Here is a 21,225-nt window from a genome sequence, read left to right as displayed (position 1 = left end):
CAACTGTTTTAGTTGAACATTACCATTAACAAATTGCTCTGGATAATTGTAACATCATAAATCACTAAAGTAACAGAGATAGAGAATATCATACATCAAAACAACAGTAAATATAATTAATATATCATTATAGAAAAGGTCACTATTTATTTGGCATGGATGAACAACCGAAGTTGGATATACCATAGTTCTATGCTAGGTAGTCGCCGATATTCTAGCAAAGATCCTTTCTTACATACGCCGTACAACACCCACATGTATTATCCCCCACCCCCTCCCCCCCAAAAAAGTGCATCTTTTTTTTAAATCAACAAAATTATCTTACTTTAGTTTCCAATAGATCAAAGAACACAACTTCAATGTATTACTCTTAACGAGTTATGTAAAACACAACACCTACGTCAACAAAATTTTCAAAAAAACCTTACAGCTATGTGGATATCATATAGTTCTAAGAAAACATGAATACGACCTAAAAAAAAAACTAAGCAGACCGTTCTATCTTCATGTCGATCATTTTTTAAAAACAGTGGTATGATGATCCTTAGAGGGATATAATATTAATACGGATCTGTTTTAAGACTTGTTACAGACAGGGAAGTGATCAGTAAATTGCTAAAGGCAAAACGTAGTTTATTTTTCAGATCAATGAATATTGATTTTTTTCTTAATATTGCAAATATAAAAAAACAAACCACGTAGTCTGGAAACGATCTTAGCGCTAGGATGTCCTAGAAACAGTGGTAGAAGTAAGGATCCTATAAGCTTTTTGAGAATACGCCGACTGTATTGTAATAATGGTATAATAGGCTATGCACGGAATAAGATTAAGCCTAATTAAATTCTATTCTGCCCGAATAACATTAAACTTTTAATATTTTTAGTTAAAGTATTTTTAGCGAAGTTAATTTAAAAATAAAGTTACTCTGAATCAACTATAACTTCTTAATTCTATTTGTGAATCAGTAGAAATTTCTTTTGTCGATCTTAAGTGTTTCAAAATGGATGATTATTTAAACAAATTAGATTAACTTGTGACATTTACCGTAGAAATCCTGTATACCCCCTTTATATGGCTTTCGGAGGTGGTTTAAATCAAGGTTTGATTGAATACGAACTTGTTGTTGATAGTTTGCAAAATAAGCTGGAAACCCCAACTGAAATGGATTCCATATCAAATTTATTCAATCGTAGACGACTAAGGATATCATTTAATTCATCGACATATACTGCAGTGATAGAAATGTCACATGAGAAAGAAATGCCAATGTCAAATAAGAAAGAAATGTCAATGTCAAATAAGAAATATATCTTTGTAGCTATAAAGCATATGTTTATGTCTATATATGATTTGTGTGGTTCAAATGGAAAATGCCCGGCACAGGGCCTCAATGTTCAACATCTGACATTATCCATGGTCTATATTCATAATATCATTGATTTGTTGGTTTAAAATTCTACTAAAATATGGTCGTGTGGAAGAAATTGTAACATTTATAAACTGAATGAGATGGTTTTATGGCCAACCACAATAAAATAAAAACCAGTTATTTGATTAAATCAATGACTTTATTTTGTAGGGTAAAAAGTCAATAACTCGTCAACCATACTTTATTGCCAATTTTCATAGCCTATTGTTTTTACTTGTTTATTATATCACAAATCAGTTTGTTTGCCAATTTGCGGAACTACAGTTAAAGACTTTAAGGCGTAGAAAAGAAGAAATTTAGTGTGGCGCTGAAGTGTGAAGTTTGTCTGAAAAGTTATAGGTCTAAGCGATTGAAACAAACTTTTGCCACCAACAAGTACAATCATTTAATGAACCAAAGACTATAAGAACTGTGTTATTATTGACTTTGCACCAGACCATCTTGTTAACCTGCCCATCTGAAAGATCGGGTCTGAAACGTTTCATTTTCTTTGCGAAATCGTATTTGTTTATCGTGTTATTGATGTACGCCTATAAGCATATTTACATGGTATGGAAATAGTAAACATGACGATTACGAAATACACAAGTACGTAATTAATTATAGAGACCAGGCGATCGTGTTGCAAGTCTCATTATAATTTCACCTGAAGCTAATGACATCATATGTACTGCTAACTTGACATTTGATTCTTTAACTATGGTCTTAATTGGAATCATAACATGTTAACGTAATATTTATAATATACTTCAACGGTTCAACTGTTTGCGTCATTATTAATTTGCCAGCAAAATCATATCATATAGCGTATGATATATCATTATTCCGTAAAGTGAAAACCGAAGAGAGATTTTGACTTTTTATCTTTATTTTATATCCATCGTATCATGTCATATCATATGTATTGAGTTTTACGTCCTTCTTTTCGTATTCCCGCTGATGAAGTAAAACAATAGTGTGTAATTTGGGAATTTTCTCATGGCTATTCTCTTCTGTAGGGGGGGGGGGATTTTCAACGTTCAGATACTGTTACAGACATGGTATAGGTTTATTGTCCCTTCGAAAACCAAGATGATTTCATTGTTCTGTCCTAAAAGATCTTTTCCTGTCAGTGCAATTCCTAACGGTAGTGAGATCTTCAACGTTCAGATCCTTTATCAGTTTATTGTCTCAATCGAGTAACGAGACGATTTTATTGCTTAACCAATCAAATTTCTACACACTCCAGCGCTGGCACTTTGAGACGCGGTGTTTATCAGGTTAGGTCAAAGGGTTAATTTGACGAACGATCAAGAGGGCTGTCAATAGACCCTTTCTGAAGTGGTTATATTAAGAATAAAACCCAATAAAAAAAACCTCACGAAAGTCTGTTCTAATTTCAATTACTGGTAATAAGACAGATTACCATAAAACCAACCTGAACTTTGATTACCCTACCAGCAATAGTCTAATTCCACGCTAATAGTCGTGTAAACATTACGACCACAGCAGTTCACTATACAAATTCCTGTAGAACCGGAATAATTTCCTTCAACATGGACTGAATTACATAGTTGAGCAATCAAATGAAATGGAAGTCGAGGTCAGAAATGGATTAATTAATTTCAAGTGGCCAAAGATGACCGTTTGACTGCCAATTGATTGATGGACGCTATATGCTGTTCTGATCACGTCTTTGATGGATTTTGATGATAAGGAATGGTTGTTGGGGAAGTTAGCGATGAAAGAAAGCTATCAAGAAAGTCAACTGGAGCTGTGATAGATGGTTTGATTCTGTTTGATTATTATTCATCGAGTCTGTAGGACTAGAGCCATTTTTCATATCATCTGATCTGTAACTTGAATTCTTCTGGATAAATACAAGTAGATTTGGGAAGAAATTATTCTTAAATGATAGATCATTTGGAACCTGTCAGTAGTACTTCTAATTCTGATTTTTATAAACGATATAATATGCTTCTTTGCAGATGACACTAATATACAACTGTCTGTGAAAATCTCGACAACATGCAAAGAGACATTGTTAACCAATGGTGTTACGATGAAGGTATGTTAACGAACATCAACAAATCCAAAACCATTTTTATGAAACCGAAAAAACTGACAAAGTTTGATTCCTTTCATTTTTGGTCGTATTCACACTAGAGGTTTAAAGCGGATTGAATGCGCTTTAAAGCCTTAGAGTGCATCAGCGCGTTGCACTGAAACCGCTTTGAACCGATCTCAAATCGCTTTAACAAAACCACTTTTCTGAAGCACCACTGGGTTAAAGTTAGTTTAGAGTCATTAAATTAATCCATTTTTAAATATAACATTTTAAGATAATTCTATATGGTGTATACATATATATAAAAGTAAATGTTAATCAGGCAGAATAGAATTTAATTAGGCTTAATTTTATTTGGTTCTTATAGGCCAATGACTATTAATCATAAATAAACAGAATATCAGCTTATTGATGTTTCAAAGAGTGCTCTTGGTGTATCAAGATGCAGCAGATTTACTATAGATAAAAAACAGTAGAATGGGGAATCGGGAGTCTGAAAACAGGGCTTCATTTCAATGGGAAACAGTCGGTATTTCCGGTGGATGATGTCTTGAACTGCACATCGCTAAATCCCTTCAAATATACCTCAAACTAGAAATGTTTCTTTCTATTTCTATATTTGTCTTTTCGAAACGCGTATCAATCTGGAAACATGGATTTGGAGGCGCAAGTTTTGCTGCTGAGATGTGAACACTATTACTGATTAGCTTAGCTAAGAAAAGTTCTCTTCGAAGACTAAGGTACGATTGGTCAAACGGATGGCGAACGTGTCACTTTAATCGAGTCGTACAGAAATTTCTTTTTAAATTTATACACCCATTTTTATTTTTTTTTTATTTTAAATACATATTTTAAAAATATATTCACAACCGGAATCTTGAAACCAACCAAAAATTATAAATGATAATGGAATTTATTTCTACATGAATGGAATTCCTGATAATACAAGATGTTTTGTCTCAGACCATTCCCTGACATCTAATATATACAAATACATGATATGGAATCTTAGATTGATTATAAAGGTGTATCATAACAAACCAGGTTCATTAAGTAACATATTCTATCTTTTCAAAAATTTGAAATCAAAAAGAAGTCTTTCATTAGAACATAAATGAATAAACATTCTACGCTTTGATGACGCCCGTAGAGGTTCCGAGTTGACATGTCAAGGAACAAGGTGGTGTCTTGATTTCTGGACGTGGGTATCTTTTGAGTAACATTTAAAACGAAATTGAAATTGAGTTTTTATAAATGAGGTCATTTTTCAAATATAATTTATACTAGATCAACCTAAGGATGTTTTAAAATCGGCTGGATATATTTTGTAGCAATGAAAGTAGAAGTAGAAGACATATTTCACTACAATGTGGCGTTATTTCCAAAAACCAACCAGTCTTATGTAAACGTTTTAAATGGATTTGACGTTCTAAATAATGACAGTTATATATTTTTCTTAAAACTTCCAGATAAGCTTCGGGAGCAAATCAATCTTAATTTTGAATTACATTTCATTCATTTTAGAACTTAACTTTCCTTACTTACATAGAAGATAAAAATAAAATAATGTTACATTGTACTTTCATGACTCAGTTTAGATTTTGGATATTAACCCTATTTCGTGTTGTAAAATAGTGACACGATGTATAGATTGCAGACAGATATAGGACGACTTTATCCAAAATGGTGTCTCACTTGCTTACCTTAATGGCGATCTTCAAGCATTGATGATTATTGATGTACCACTTGTTTTACTTCTATGAAAATATGTCTACCAATGAGATTTTTATCAAAAACTATATAAGGCTAAAATACTGCCCAGGAAAAACGATCATTTGAGAATTTACAAAAGACAAAGATGTTTGTTTTTGGTCTGTGTTCGCTGATCTTGGTCACCTTGTTTGCGAGATGTAAGTTTCTTTAGTTTTATACTACAGGTAGTTCTTTTGATTTTTACTAGTGTCGATCGCTCTTCCATAGAGACTAGCACCAAGATTTTTAGAGGATCTTTGAACTGGACAAAAAGCTACGTTCAAAAAACCACAGCTTGTAGGCCCAGATATCTTTTTTTACCACAATGTCAGTTTTCTGTGGTCTGAATCATCTCTGTATAGTCGTTTGATTTCATGAGATGTTCACACAATGCCATATCAACCGGAAGTTGATAATAATTGCGCAAATATTGGTATTGCCAAAGTGTTTCAATATGTTTAAAATTCGTTGATAACAAACAAAAATTAAGTACAATAAGTATGAGCAAGTTCAGCAGTCTGCTTCATTTCGATGCGGTGGTGTGGTCGACCACTTTTCTCTTGCCTGGTCTCTATGTAACTGCTATGTTATAATAAATGACGATGCTTCTGCCGCTACACTAAGCATTATTATTTCTTTCAATATATATTTCAGCTTCGTGTGACATGGACAAAACTGAAGACTATCCAAAGGTTGCCATCATCAACACCATCTTTATGGGTCTGTACACAAGTATTGATGACGTAGACAACGAAGTGGAATGTGTTCAGGCTTGTAAGGAGCTTCCACATTGCTATAAGGTTCTTAGATACAACTGTGTAACAGGAACATGTACCTACAGAAAATACAGCATAGAGGATATCAACTACATTGATTCTACTGAATGTAAACAAATGTGTTCCAAGTACGATTATTGTTTGTCAGTTATCGAATTCCAAGGCAATTGTCATCTTTTTGACCGAATACTGCCGAAACAATGGATGCATGAAATAACAAACCACCCGGACGGAGACGTTTATTCATTTAAGCAATTGTAATTTCGAAATCACTCGTCAGTTGCTAACATATAAAGTTTGCTTCAAATCATTATCACCTTGTTTTTCAAAATGATTAAAATTTTCTTTGGCGAATTTGTTTGATTTTTATTTTTTTGGGGTAGGCCCTAGAAGTCAATTCAAGATCTGACAAGGTTCTGTCATAAATAAAGGTCAGCCGAATTATGACTGTATTGTAGCCCAGTACAGTCACTGTTTCCTTGGTTGAAGACCTCTTTATTGGCCCACACATATGTAAAAGAATCGGTTGATTCTTCTTCACGTAGAAAATTGAATACCTATAAAACAAATCCATATAAATCTATACTTATATGTGTTGACTATCATTTGTATGGACATTGAGTCCGCAAGGGTCGATGAGTTTATTGGTAATAATGAAGAGTTATTTCAAAACCGAAAAAATCCGTCATATCGCTCTACTTTGGGTTTTGCCATCACAATTTGTATATTTGAACGGGAAACGCTATGATTGGTTAAAGATAGCGTCAATAGAAAGCGATTATAGAACGATAGAAAACGTGTAGGAGTACAATGAAAACATAAAAGAAAACAAAAAAGTAAATTAATTTGAATTAGTTTGGTAATTGACAGTCGCAGCCATGTTCTGTGTATTCCTCATCGGCCCCATGTTTTGTAATAAAATAATGTTGTCCAGCAAAACCATTAAGATATTAACAAGTATATTATATCTCATTAGTGATGTTAATGAACAGATCGTGACAATAAGACATGCATATGTTTGTGGTGCAAGAAAAAATATAATTGGAACAAAACCGTTCGTATCTTACATCAGAGGCGGTATCTGTCTAAATATGATTCAGTGTGGGGTCGCTTATTTCGTAAGGAGCCCATAGATACTATGTGCAGCTAAGGTCATTAAATTGTAATTTTCCAGTTTGTCAGATAGATGAACAGCGTCATAAAATATTTAAAAAAAAAAGGCATCGTGTATCTCATATCCGTCGGATGTAGAATATTAAGACACCGACAAAAGGCAAATGTTCATGAAACTTCGTCAGGTCAGGTCTGATCCTTGTTTCTTTCTTCAGTCAAAAAGTCGAAGATGTCACAGAATGGTAATTTCAGCTGAAAGGCGTATATCAGTCCACCGCCTTCGGCGTAGTATAATATCATCTCTAATTAACCTCTCGTCGATGACATTATATACTGGATGATCTTGACATTCCTTTCCTGCTCAATAGCCTATTTGAACTTCCTCGCCAATGTCATCTAAAGATAGTGGACCACAGCCATATACGTCCACCACGGCATGCGGATGGTAAAAACGAAACATTCATTTTAAGTTTTATCAAAATCGGTTGAAAACTAAAAGAGTAAGAGCATATTCAAGAATTTGTGGCAAGGGCAATAACTCTGCTTCTAGCGGTCAAAATAGCTCAAATTCGAACTTGATCTTCGTTTTATGAATATGAATACACATACCGAATTTCATTTGATACCGTCAAAAAATCTAGTTTTAGAGCGTTTACAAGCAAAGGTTGACGGACGGACAGGGGTGCCGACAATATACGTCCACATAGAGAGATGTGGGCGTATAAAAATGAATTCAACATCATATGATGTTATAAAGAATTTCTAGTCCGGAAAACAATGCTCTGCTTAAGGCTATAAGATCGGTCATCTGATCGTTTCTATTCTTGTTATGTCTCTAAATGAAGTTCTTGGAAGCCTATTCCGTTTAACCCGTTATTCTGTATTTCTAATGTCTGAAGGTTTTAGAAATTGGTCATATTTACAAGTGGTTGATGTCCTAATTCGATCGAGTTTCCCAGGAACCTGAACCACCAGAAAAAAATTGAAATTAAAAGTTTCCGAGATAAACAGTAAAGTATATAGCTGCTTTAATACTTCCTTCCCTTTTCAGAATAGAAATCAGACGTATGTATGATCTGTTATTTCAGTAATACCGTAGTAATGGTAGTATCATGCAGGCATCAGTGCCGTTATATTCCTTAGTGAGTAGATTGTCATTGTCAGGTAATATATCAAATTTTATGGTCGACATCCCATTATCATGGACAAATTTCAGATTTGTTAAAAAGATTTTATAGCGACCTAACTATATTCCTGGTGTGTTTGAATTTTTCATACCAACCTACTTTCTGATTTATATTGTTTGGAAACAAATTATTTTGGCCCTAGCAAACGTTAAATCGTATTTTTTGTACAACGTTGAACACTTCTTAATGGTGGGACAACGCCGCGTTGATGACGTTTCATATAAAAACGTTATATAACTCTTATGGTACCCATCCTTTTTGGGACCAAAATGATATATAGGGAATCCCGTACAGTACAAAAACTGTTGCAAGGGAAATAACTCTTTTTTGTATTCAACTTTATTGTTACCGACCACAATAATTTTAATGTTAAATTGATTGTCCTAATTTATCAAATGATTAGCTTAACATTTTCATTTACGACCAGCTTCCCATATCCAGTTTTATCGGTAACTGGGGTAAGGTCAGAAGTCGTGACGCAATTCAATTTTTGACACGGAACCCGTATACTAATGCTTCATTCGTGCTTTGAACAAACTTTGAATTTGCCACTAAGCCTTCAGAATATTTGTCAGAAACATTCCCGATTGATTGCTCTGCCTTTGAGAATTGGGACAAAACCACTTATGTTCAAATTAAATAGGACATGTAATCTATTCAAAACAAGCTATACAGTCAAAATTCTTCTTTCCCTTCTACAGAAAGTTTGAGTAACCTGTATGTGATAAGCTTATTGATACTTAACACAAAGCAAGAATTGTCAAAGTAAAACATGTTATATTTTTCATTTTTTTTTATTTTTCAAGAATCAGATCATCTTGATATTTAAGCATCAGCAATGGTGACTTCTACTGCTACTCCTGGTTCAATGCTTATAGATGTCTAGTACAATGTTAAGGACACAATGAATACACAAAATACATAACCAGTTCACACAATTTGACCCTTTTTGAAGATTTTACAATGCACAAGAATAACTGAATATTTCTGTGTATAGCAATCCTGGCTTTCACATACTTGTGATATGCATTTGATTTTCAATTCAGATAAAATTTTCACAAGTTCTAGGAATTGCCAATTATCTTACTAAACCAATTTGAGGTTTTTATGCCAATTTAAAGGTAGGCTACGTTTTGTGCCATTTTCTTTTTTACCAACCATGCTTAAGTATCAGAAACGGATTTTTTATTTTTATCTAAGCCTTGAGCCTTCAAAATGGCTTACCTCTTCCTTTAAAGTGTTATATTCAAATTTGTAAAGTATAATAAAGGATACAATTTGCTTCACAATTTCAGATGGTGAGTGAAGATCAATGATTCTTTTGTGGATTCTCATCTGAAATCTATCCCAGGTCTTGGAACCCTCACCACAAGGTGTCTTTCGGGTTGTTATTCTCAGGATTCTGGTTGGCATCCTAACTGGTCCACGAACTTTCAATTGCTTATCTTTAGCTCCAGAAATCAGGTCAGAGCAAACTAAAATATTTAAGTTTTATGAATTAATAAGGTAATGTCAAGCCAAACAAAAATATCTAGCAAGACACTCACTTCAGGTGAAACATATATACACAACAGCTGGTAAAGAAATTAGTGAACTCAATTTCATGGAAACATAAAGAATGTCCTTTATTATGCTCTATTAATCATGGATATAACTTATAAAATCCCCAAACCGGGGATTAATTAACAATTAACACTCTTTAAGTGACCAAATGTAAGCTTTAGCTATGATTATCTTGTGAAAGCTGCTGCAATATAACCATACCTTTTTCAAGACTTTTCACATTTCTGCTGGTCAAGGTAATCCTAATCCTGTGATTTTTTACTTGTTCGGCTGGAGGAGCCTTGGAGGTTTCTTTAGCATAAGACTAAAATAAATATGAGTACAAAATTGCAATCAAGTTATGACTAAGGCAACCCTACATTTGAAATTGAAGTGAAGCTTTTGACTAGAGGCCTAACCCTGCTGCCCCAGCATCCCACTAGATTGAGAGCATGTGACCAACCAAGTGCATTGGTATTTACTCTGACCATTTGAACTTTCAATTTCTTTCGCTTAGAAACGGCGATAAAATGGGGTTATTTACATCTTACTCTTCTCATTCAGCACTGGTCCTGTTCACTTCGTCTTCAGTGTTATTAGTTAGGATAGATAGATGCAGACTTAGACCTAGTGCCATCATGAAGTATGTTATAATGGAAATTTAAGGGGAAAATCATATCAAAGCAAACAGAAAAATGTACCATTTTAATAACTGGCCGACGTAATCAAAGTTTATAGACCTTTGAACAGCGGTGAGCCAGACAGCTTCTAACCACCACGAGGTTTACAAAAAGAAAGAAATGGCGGAGCGGAAATTGACGCTGTGGATCAACGTATTTTTTAAAGGGGCCAAAGGAAAGGGAACCTTTCATCTCAAAGATCAAAAATGTCGAAATCGTTTAATTTTAGAATTTCATCGGAAAACGTTATTGTATGATACATTGATAAACTTAAAGTGACCGAAGCATAATGCTTTTTGCGCTTGATATGCAAAATTAAGCATTATAATGTTTTACATTAACCCATCTGAAAAATGGGCCTTTCCAAATTTTAACTGTCTGAACAAAATAAACGAAATATTAATATTTAGTTAAAAATCAGAAGAAAACTTCTATATGTTACAAGGAATAAATGAAAATAAGATATGATTTCGTGTATCGTCAAAAAATAAAAATATCAGGTATAGTTTTCTTTCGTTTCTGTTTTTTTATCGTACGCGCACCAGTCGGTCGTGACGTCATACCAAGTTCCACGTTCAATCAACATGGCGTCGGTGGTTTGTATCTTTTTATGTTGTCATGTTCATTAATATGAATTCTTTCTAGATGTACGATTTGTTAGGCGTTACAATCTGTAGGGAACTTTCAAACAATATTTGATGATTTAATTTGCAGCATTGAAAATTTTACAAATCTGTGAAGCGAGGTTGGCTAGATCAGAAACTTTTTTCTACTGCTTTGCTGAATGACTGAACGTAAAATTATATTGACATTGTTTGTTGTGACGTTGTGTCAATTTCTGATTAAACTATAGTCACAGGGTTACATTCAAATGTGTTTTCTCGACAATGATTTTTATAATCTTGTTACAACGTTCTCTTAGTGATGATGCATAATCACAGTAAATTATTAGGTCAAAATTGTTTATTTTTCTACTCATTTCAAGGATTTTAAATATACAACTTTCAACTGCATGCTATTTGTCTAAAATGTGTTCTGGTCTGTGTATAAGCTTAGATAATATAACTGTCAGGGATTTCCTTAAGCATTTTGAGCTGCAAATTCTCTGCCGTGAAATATTGAAATTGGACTGATACATGAACAATGTAAGAAAACAGTGGGCAAGAAATTCTACTGTAATTGGATTTTAAAATCCATGACACACAATTGATTAGAGCTCATAATATGCAGCCTACAAATGTTTCGAATTCAACATCATAATCAGGACGAAAATAGGGGATAACATCCCCAACCTAAGGGCTAAAATGTTTACCTGTTCTTTGATTATTTTATTTTGCAGATACACAAAATGAATCATCAAGTGTTGTTTAGTTGTTGTATTATATTATTATTTAAATCTATAGAATGTTTCTATGTCCCTGGTGTGGCACCAGTAATCTTTAAAAAAGATGACATAGTGGAGGTCAAGGTAGGTCTTTATTCCTTTCTTAACTTGTCAGTGTATTTTTAAGATTTTTTTGTAATGATTTTTGCTGACTGAGCCAAAGATGTAAGTTTAGCTCCAAATACTCAGTTTTTGATTAATTTGTGTTTGGTTTCTTAGGTCATACCCAAATAAAGAATTTGCTTTAGCTATGAAATAACCAAATTTGTGTTAATATTCTCTTTCCCCTTGAATGCAGTTTGATAAATTTTTTGTAAACACTGTGAACTTGTTATTTTTTTTTATTCTAATGAATGTAATCTTTACATGTTTATATTATTGATTGGAGTATCTTAGTTTTATTTTTTTTAATGAGCTTGAATTTTGAGGCAGATAGATGAGTTTCATCTTAATTAGTCATTATTAAAGGGATTGTGAAGAGGTTTTCTGAAAAAAATTATGTGTTTAAGGGACACTGATAGCATCAATTTGCATTCTTCCAATTTTTAATCAGGATTCTGTGGTTCTTGCAATGCCACTTCAACTAGCATTTAATGATGTCACTATAGCAAAGGTCTTTATATTAGTAGGTTTTGCGATATTGACGACATAAAACAGTCTATTTTAGAAAACCTCTTTTCAATCCATTTAGATCAAGTCAAAAATTCATTTTCTGGTGTTAATATTAAAGAAGTATCAAACAGAAATGCCGAAAAATCATTAAGCCATTATTCGTATTACATCATAGAAGTGAGTAGTCAATATAGTTTGGCCTGTTTAAAATCAATTTTTTCATTTAGGCTGTAAAATTATCCAGTATTAAAACACAGTTACCATATGAATATTATTCTTTACCATTCTGCAAACCTAAAGTTATAGAACGTAAAACAGAGAATTTAGGTAACTATACTATTAATTGAACTGATTTTTATATTTTATAAGTTACCAATCATTATATTAAATACTGTTAATTATGATATAAATTATGACATATCTATACATAGATTTCAAAAATTGTATTAATATAGATAACAAAATCAGCCATTTAAAGCTATCTATAAGCTTATAGCCTAAGGCAATGTATACATGTTTGGAAAAACGTTATCATTGTTTATCTGAAATGATTAGGTTATCCCTATGGGCAGTGAAATTGCTATTAGGAATTTAGATTGTTGACCTTATATTACTGTCCTCTTTCATTGAATTATGCTTAGGAGCAATGTCTCTCAGTAGGTCCGCTTGCAGTCAGTCGTTTTAACAAGTACTACTAAACACTCAAAAAGGCACAATTTCACTAGATATTATGAAAATGCTTATTTGCCACCCTAAAAAAGCCTTTGAATTAAATAGCAAAATTAATGAGTTATTGCCCTTGTTCTGTGAAACCTGTTTAACCCTTTGAAAACTTCTTTTAACTAAGTATGTATATTTTGTGGACAAATTTGTAAATCTTTATGCAAGCTATTATTGATATGCATTGTTGTAGTGGAAACTAATCTGTACATTTCCTTATAAATGATTTGATACATATTTTAGGTGAAGTTTTGAGAGGTGATAGGATTGTCAACACTCCATATGTTGTAAGTCATTATGTTCTATCAACTCTCAATTTTGCTGAATTTATAGTAATGAGCATAGACTTAGAAATGCTAATATTTATATGAATGGAAAATAGAGGTGTTTTAATGACTTGGAAAAATACCAGTTTGTCTCACATGGTCATAATTAATTCATAATTAGAAGAGAATAACCAACAGAATTCCAATGAGTGACCGATTAAGAAAGGTCAAAAAGTCTGTTTTTGTTTATCCAGAATGTAAATACATGGACATTTATGATTGGTTCTAACTCATATTTATATGCAATAAGAACATAATGATATAAATAAGAATATATGATTCATTAGAAACACCAATTAATCAAATAGTTTGCTTAATTTGACACTAAGAAAATAAGGAAATCCATCTTTAATGAGTCTAATGAATTTTGTTGGTACAAAAGCATTACTCTACCGTTTTCTTCAATACCCAACTGTCAAAAAATCTTTCAGATACACAGCTTGAAAGGGTTTGGACAATATTTTCTTCAATACTAGTGTATGACTTCTTAAATAATTTTTATACTCTAGGTGAATATGTTAAATAGAGTAACATGTAAATCAGAATGTGAGAATCCTACAAAACCACAAGTTTTAACTGATGCTCAATCTAAGCTTGTCATTGATAGAATTAAACACAACTATTATGTCAACTTGTAAGTACAACTTTGTTTAACTTTAGATACCTTGCCGGGAACTTTACTTAATCTAGATCTGACAAGATATGTTATAACACGCCATGACATGCAAATTTCATAGACTTTACATACTGACCATGGCACTGTTTCGTGTCCGATTGGCTATATAAAGACCTTGAGGAACGATATTTTTAGGGATACAGATTGGACAAGTGTCAGAAAAGCAAGTAGCACAATATTTTAGGGGTTTAAGTCCAAATTTTTTAACATTGCTTGTATAGATCTTATCATTTTATAAACATTTTTACGTCATTGTCGAAAGAAACCTTATGTTGCTTAGTATTTTCAAATACCTTGCACATCCTCTACATTATTTCAGATTAGTTGATAACTTACCATGTGCTACTAAGTTTGAATTGTTAGATTCTAAAGATTCACAATATGAAAGAGGCTACAGATTGGGATATGAAGCTAATGGTGAAGTAAGTATAAATGGCTTCAATTCTTCTCAGTATATTTTTTGCTGTTATGTACTTATGTAAAGGTGAAATGTGGTCCATATCCAACATTATAGATAAACTTACTGTGCTGCTCATCTGGATGAACTGGAATATGAAAATATTTTCAACAATAGTTAGGAAGTATATATATTCAACATCTATCCATTGAGAATATAAAATGATTTGCCGTTTCTTGAAGATATATAAACTATCAGAGAAATATATACTGTTAGTTCTTTATTTTATGAATTACGCTGCTTAATCAAGGGAGGTGTTAAGTATTTGATTTTTACATCAGTAACTGTTCACACAGAAACAATGCCAAATATCTTGTTGTGCTATATCATCTTTTGATAATGTAATTTGTGAAATCAAAATTTAACCAAAACAACAATGGAATATTTTGACTCTTCAAGAGCCACATGATGTTCTACACATTCTCAGCCTTTGGGAGCTGAAGATCTTTCACAGGTTATGACTATGAATCTCTGAAAATCTTTGTGTTGTTGATCACGATGCAAGTTGTAATTTTTTTTTTGTAGGTGTATATCAACAATCATTTAAGATTAGTGCTTCAATACCATACAGATGACAAGTAAGAAGAATTTTATCATATTTCTATTCATTCCATAGCAACGTGTGAATCAGAGATTGTTCAGTTCCTAGCTAACTATCAGGCAATTTGTACTGGCTCAGCTATGATAGATCTAGTTCTTTGAATAAGGATGTGATCTTTGCTTTCAAAATTTTAACAATTCCCGATTTCAGTTCCGTTTAAAGGCTGTAAAAATAAAGCTTCTATTGAGTGTTACATAGAGATAGAAAAATGTCTTTTAGGATACTTTTGTCCATCTGCATTTTCCATCAGTATGAATACCGAGCTGTCTTTGTTAGCACGCTGGACTCCTAAAGATATGCTTACATGTAAATGTATCTTAAGGTATTAAATGATTTACAGGATTATTTGTTATATATTTATAGTATAGAACATAGAGTAGTTGGCTGTGAAGTCAAAGCCACAAGGTAAGAATAATACTTTTTGAAGGAATTATGTGATTTTCAAACATTTCTAGTACTTTTGAAGACTATTTACATTTATTGAAGACTCAAATAGTCAAAAAACCTATCCCCTTAAAACTGCTCATTTACAGACAAATAAATCATCAATAAACTTTTCACTGAAATTGTGTTACAAAAAATTCTATATGGACAACCTCAAAATTGTAATATTTCGCAGATATCTGTGTACTTGTTTGAACATTACTGATTGCTTTTCTGTTTGTAGTTATGCTTTTGGAGAATTAGATATACAGGCTGACGGAGGTTGTAAACTAAAGAACCCATCTAAAATAGCTCCTCAGAAAATGAACCCAGGTGGTGAAACCAATATGATCTTTACATATGAAGTAGATTGGACTAGCAGTAATATACAATGGGCTTCAAGATGGGATATATTTCTATCTAATAGTGATGTACAGATACATTGGTTCTCTATTGTCAACTCTGTAGTGGTTATCTTCTTTTTGTCAGGTACTTTATTGATTCATTAGTATGAATGGTGTAAGAGGCAGGCAATACTCAACCCTTGATGTAATAATCCAAGTTCAAGTAAATGTTGATAATAAATACCCCAGAATTCATCAGACGCAGTGGTAATCGATTCCTAAACAGAACATTTGATTGGTTAGATTTGTAAACACTTGCACTCCTCTTAAATGTTTTAAAGAGATTGTAAAGAGGTTTTCTAAACTTTTATGTGAATCAGTGACACTGATAACATCAATTTGCACCATACTATTCATTGCAAGAGCCACATACACCTTACTTAAACAGGAATGGTGCAAATTGATGTTATCAGTGTCCCTTATACACAAAAAATATTGACAAAACCTCTTAAGATCCTAGTTCCTGTATGGAATGAAAAAGTTGTATATTCAGATTATATTTGATATGTTTCTAGGTATTTTAACTATGATTATGGTAAGAACATTAAGAAGAGATATTGCTAAATATAACAGAGAGGATGAGGTATGATTCTTGTTACTTTTCAAATTCCACAAATTTAATTCCAATACTGCTTTTTAGCAATTTACTGATAACATTGGATTTTACTTGAATGTAGGCAATAAACTTTTGATCCAAATTGGTTGTTTAAAGGGATGTTTCTTATGAAAAATGTAGTTTGATTCAGTCTAATATTAAAGTCAAAGTTGACGTGCACTTTGAAGGGCTCAAGTGTAAGAATTTGTATTATACGTTTTGTAGGATGAAACTATAGAAGAAACAGGATGGAAGTTAGTACATGGTGATGTATTTAGACCACCTAGATACTCTAGATTATTAACAGCATTGACTGGTGCTGGTATACAGTTATTATTGATGTCACTAGTCACTATTTGTAAGTATACAATTATTATTGATTTCTCTAGTCACTGTCTGTAAGTATACAATTATTACTGAGGTCTCTAGTCATTATCTGTAAGTATACAATTTTTACTGATGTCACTATCTGTATTATACAACTATTATTGATGTCACTATCTGTAAATATACAATTTTAACTGATGTCACTAGCTGGAAGTATACAATTGTTACTGATGTCACTATCTGTTAGTATACAATTATTACTGATGTCTCTTGTCACTATCTGTAAGTATACAATTATTACTGTCACTATCTGTAAGTATAAAATTATAACTGATGTCACTGGTCAATATCTCTAAGTATACTATTATTATATACAAATATATCTGATGTCACTATCTGAAAGTATAAAATTATAGCTGATGTCACTAATCACTATCTGTCATATATCATTATTGCTGGATCACTATCAGTATATTGTTAATAATTTATATTTTTTGTTTCAGTTTTTGCTATGTTAGGTATGTTATCACCCTCATCAAGAGGTGCCTTGATGACAGCTGCTATATTACTCTACATGTTTATGGGGTAAGATTGTCTTTTTCTATTCAATATTTTGTATGAAACAAGTTTTATGAAAATTTTGTTCCATGTAAACAACCATCAAATAGAGCTGAATGTTAAAATAATGCTCAATGCATCAGTTATAGAGTTATAGAGAAATACCACTGTTAAATGGCTTAATACATCAATTGTAGAGAGATATTGAACAAGAACTCTGTCGTTATATTAATGAATATTTATATTACAGAATTATATCTGGTTATTTCTGTGCCAGATTATATAAAACTATAGAATATATAACTCCATGGTTACATTAATGTATAAATATATTACAGAATTATATCTGGTTATTTCTGTGCCAGATTATATAAAACTATGAAAGGTATACAATGGAAGAGTGCAGCATTCCAAACGGCCATGTTTTATCCAGGAATGGTGTTTGGTGTTTGTTTCTTGATCAATTTCTTCCTCTGGGGCAAACATTCATCTGGAGCAGTAAGTATTTGACCTGAATGTTAAAAAATCTATGTGTAATCCAAAGCTGACAGTCCAGTTTTTAAATGGCTAATGACATGCTCTATAATCCGAGCATAGGTTGAGATAACAACACCTTTTGATTTTTCAACCCAGTTTCTCCCTGTCAGTGGGAGGTCTAATGGCTGACATGAGAAAAGTGTCTCCATGTGTTTGTTACAGGCTGTGCACTTCAAAGATTCCTGAGTTAGAAATCAAAAAAATGTAAGCCAATACCACAAATTTGCCCTCATTGTACCCTTGCATGGTGTTGCCTGTCTTGATTAGGTGCAGAAAGGCAGAGCATAAAACTTCATTCATTTCATTTGGCATTGTATTTAAATTAAATATTGTAATTATTTTAGGTACCATTTACAACTATGTTAGCTCTACTATGTTTATGGTTTGGTATTTCCACACCATTGGTATATCTGGGATTTTATTTTGGTTTTAGGAAACAGGTATGCTTTTCATTCATAATTTTTGACTGGGGCTATGTTAAATACTTACTGTACCCATGGGCATCATAGCGACAAATGGGGTCACTTTGATGTTCAAGCTCTGGTTGAACTTTGATGTGCAATAATTACAGGGCAGTTGTTTAGAACCTTCAGGTTTTGATTGATAGCTTTGTTTTCTTTCAAGCCTTATCAACATCCAGTACGAACAAACCAGATTCCAAGACAAGTTCCAGAACAAACTTGGTATATGAGTCCAACATTGGGGTATGTATGAACAATAACTGAATTTTTAAATGAAAGTTTTTAGTTGATACCCGTCATTGCTGAAGTTTGCTATGTATTTTACAAGATAGTGATCTTAATACAACCAGAATATACAGTTTCAATATGATAGGTCATGAACCATGTCAGACATATATTGAAAGGACTGTTACAAATCTAAAAGCATGTGTGCATTAATTAATTTCGACAAATTAATTTCAGGACTTTGATGGCTGGTATTTTGCCATTTGGTGCCATGTTTATAGAACTTTTCTTTATTTTTACTGTAAGTAATTTTAGTCTTTTATTCTTTGAATGTCTAGTTCCAAACTAGCCATTAAATGATAAATATTGTTTGTGGTGATAATTGTGTTGATGGGGCAAAAAACTGAGGCCTTTATGATATTTACAAACCAAAAGAATTTTTTGAACAGGAGAAAATTGTGTTTATTTTTTCTATTTCAGGCAATATGGGAGAACCAGTTTTATTATTTATTTGGTTTTCTGTTTCTTGTATTTATAATATTAGTTATATCTGTATCTCAAATCTCCATTGTCATGGTATACTTTCAACTGTGTGGTGAGGTAGGAACATTATGAAAACTAATTTTAAGACTGTCATTTCATGAGTGAAATTAGAATTATTCGTAAAATACAAAAATTTTCAATGAACTGAAAAATAAAGTAAAAGGAAAAGTTGGAAACCAGATGCATGAAAGTTGGTTATCAGGAAAACAAATGATTTCTTGATATTACACAGAAATTTTAACATAAAAGGTCATTGAAAGGTAAAAAATGGAGAATGTTATTATTTTCAGGATTATCATTGGTGGTGGAGATCTTTTATAGTCTCTGGTGGATCAGCTTTCTATGTATTTGCTTACTCAATATTTTACTTTGTTACCAAGGTATGTTCTATATATTTGTTAAACTAGCTAACAATGCTCAATTTCAGTCATCTGTATTACTTGTCAGAATTAACATCTTGTGCACAGTTCTCCTACAATTCACTTCCATTCTCAAGTAATGACATCATTGATCATGTTACTAGTGAATTCAGCTCAGAAAAGCAGCAATACCTGCAATAGGGTTCTATTTGCTCTAAGACAAATGCAAGAAATCAAAATTCTAAAGCATTGCTCTTATCTTAATATGGGAATAGTATTCTTGATCAAAATATATTTCACATCACAAGATGCTGTCTTCAGTTTCCATAAATGTGGTGTACATACATTGAAATATTCTTATACAATATTACACGATACAGTTCAGAGTAGTAAAATAAAAATTCCATTTCATAATTGGTGACGTTCTTTGTTGTTTTTTTTCAGCTGGAAATAACAGAATTCATTCCAACATTAGTATACTTTACTTACACGTTATTAATGGTGTTTACCTTCTGGGTTTTAACAGGCACTGTAGGCTTCTTCGCTGCTTACTGGTTCATCTGTAAAATCTATTCAGCTATAAAAATTGACTGAACCAATTTAGGCCAAATCTATGTATTTTCTTAATCCTCTAGCGATATTTAGGGGTAGAGATCACATTACATAACGAACACAATTTTATCTTCACCTGAAGATGACAATGTAGATTGTTGAAACATAGTGTAATAAAACTAAGGAGTAGTATACCATAGAATTGTGTCCGTTATTTAATGTATTTTCTTGTTTTACGCTTTTTTCTCATGAATAAAAAGGTCAAGGCAGGAGCGAAAAAAAAAAAGATGGAATTTATGTGAATGCCAGGGCTGGTAAATTGAGGTGGGATCTGTAAAACAAGAAAATAAATTGGTTTTTGACTTATATTATTTATATAAAGCTAAAATTACTCAAATGAAATAAGAAGTTTGAAGCCAAATCAATGGTCGGTCAAAATATTTTTTTGGTCTGTGAAAGGACCTGAATGCAATTTGTGTTGTGTTCATTAGAAAAATTGAATTGAATTAAATAGAATTTGTTGAGAAATTTGTAAAGGGACTGATGATTGAACTTTTCGAGTGATATTCAGTTGTAAACCCTTGAACTTTAATAACGAAAATACGCATAATGTGATGATTTGGCTGATGTTGTTCATTAACTATGTTTCTACTTCTATGGACAGTAGAAGCTAGCTTTTTCCTAAATTTATACAACATGGTCGGACACCAGCTGTAAGCCATCTCCTCTTTCCAATGTACAATTGAAACATTAGTTATCATTAGAACTTATATTTCAACTTATCAGAATCTCACTGTTGTATTAGTATTTAACTAGTGTTATCTTGACAGTGTTATCGGTTGTACAACCAGATAAGTAATAGTTCATTAGTGCCTATCAAAGTGTTACCATATAGATTTTATTAATATAATTTTTATGTGTTTCTGGTATTGAACCTT

General features: G+C 32.4%; 3 protein-coding genes across 3 annotated transcripts; 2 read left to right on the top strand and 1 right to left on the bottom strand.

Annotated features, from left to right (window-relative positions):
- Window positions 1-5,335: 5,335 nt before the first annotated feature.
- Window positions 5,336-6,266, top strand: LOTGIDRAFT_165750 (hypothetical protein; the record flags this gene model as incomplete). Its single annotated transcript, XM_009062774.1, has 2 exons — window positions 5,336-5,387; window positions 5,884-6,266. The coding sequence occupies 2 exons, from the start codon at window positions 5,336-5,338 to the stop codon at window positions 6,264-6,266; spliced, it is 435 nt and encodes a 144-aa protein (XP_009061022.1).
- A 2,386-nt stretch (window positions 6,267-8,652) lies between these two features.
- LOTGIDRAFT_219397 (hypothetical protein) lies at window positions 8,653-10,631 on the bottom strand. Its single transcript, XM_009062773.1, has 4 exons — window positions 10,549-10,631; window positions 10,070-10,172; window positions 9,581-9,780; window positions 8,653-9,187 (listed from the first exon to the last, which is right to left on the bottom strand). The coding sequence occupies exons 1-4, from the start codon at window positions 10,549-10,551 to the stop codon at window positions 9,131-9,133; spliced, it is 363 nt and encodes a 120-aa protein (XP_009061021.1). The 5' UTR covers window positions 10,552-10,631; the 3' UTR covers window positions 8,653-9,130.
- A 1,244-nt stretch (window positions 10,632-11,875) lies between these two features.
- On the top strand, window positions 11,876-20,329 carry LOTGIDRAFT_126388 (hypothetical protein; the record flags this gene model as incomplete). The annotated part of the gene is made up of 18 exons (XM_009062772.1): window positions 11,876-11,995; window positions 12,751-12,850; window positions 13,487-13,530; window positions 14,079-14,203; window positions 14,565-14,667; window positions 15,228-15,280; window positions 15,667-15,708; window positions 15,971-16,215; window positions 16,646-16,713; window positions 16,951-17,083; window positions 17,556-17,637; window positions 17,949-18,108; window positions 18,492-18,587; window positions 18,772-18,851; window positions 19,071-19,134; window positions 19,314-19,433; window positions 19,667-19,756; window positions 20,180-20,329. 18 exons carry the CDS (start codon window positions 11,876-11,878, stop codon window positions 20,327-20,329), a joined length of 1,875 nt encoding a protein of 624 aa, XP_009061020.1.
- Window positions 20,330-21,225: the final 896 nt, after the last annotated feature.

The sequence above is a fragment of the Lottia gigantea genome (genome assembly GCF_000327385.1).
Source record: "Lottia gigantea unplaced genomic scaffold LOTGIsca_53, whole genome shotgun sequence".
Taxonomy (NCBI): domain Eukaryota; kingdom Metazoa; phylum Mollusca; class Gastropoda; family Lottiidae; genus Lottia; species Lottia gigantea.
Note: the sequence above shows the minus strand (reverse complement) of the source record. Positions and strands in the feature narration are given on the sequence as shown.

Bases quoted from the DNA above. Each gene is read 5' to 3' on its own strand.
- LOTGIDRAFT_219397 (XM_009062773.1), bottom strand. The intron at 9,781-10,069 runs GTATGGTTATAT...TAAATATTTTAG, and splicing joins TGTGAAAAGTCTTGAAAAAG to TTTGCTCTGACCTGATTTCT. The intron at 9,188-9,580 runs GTATCCTTTATT...ACATTGTACTAG, and splicing joins CTGAAATTGTGAAGCAAATT to ACATCTATAAGCATTGAACC.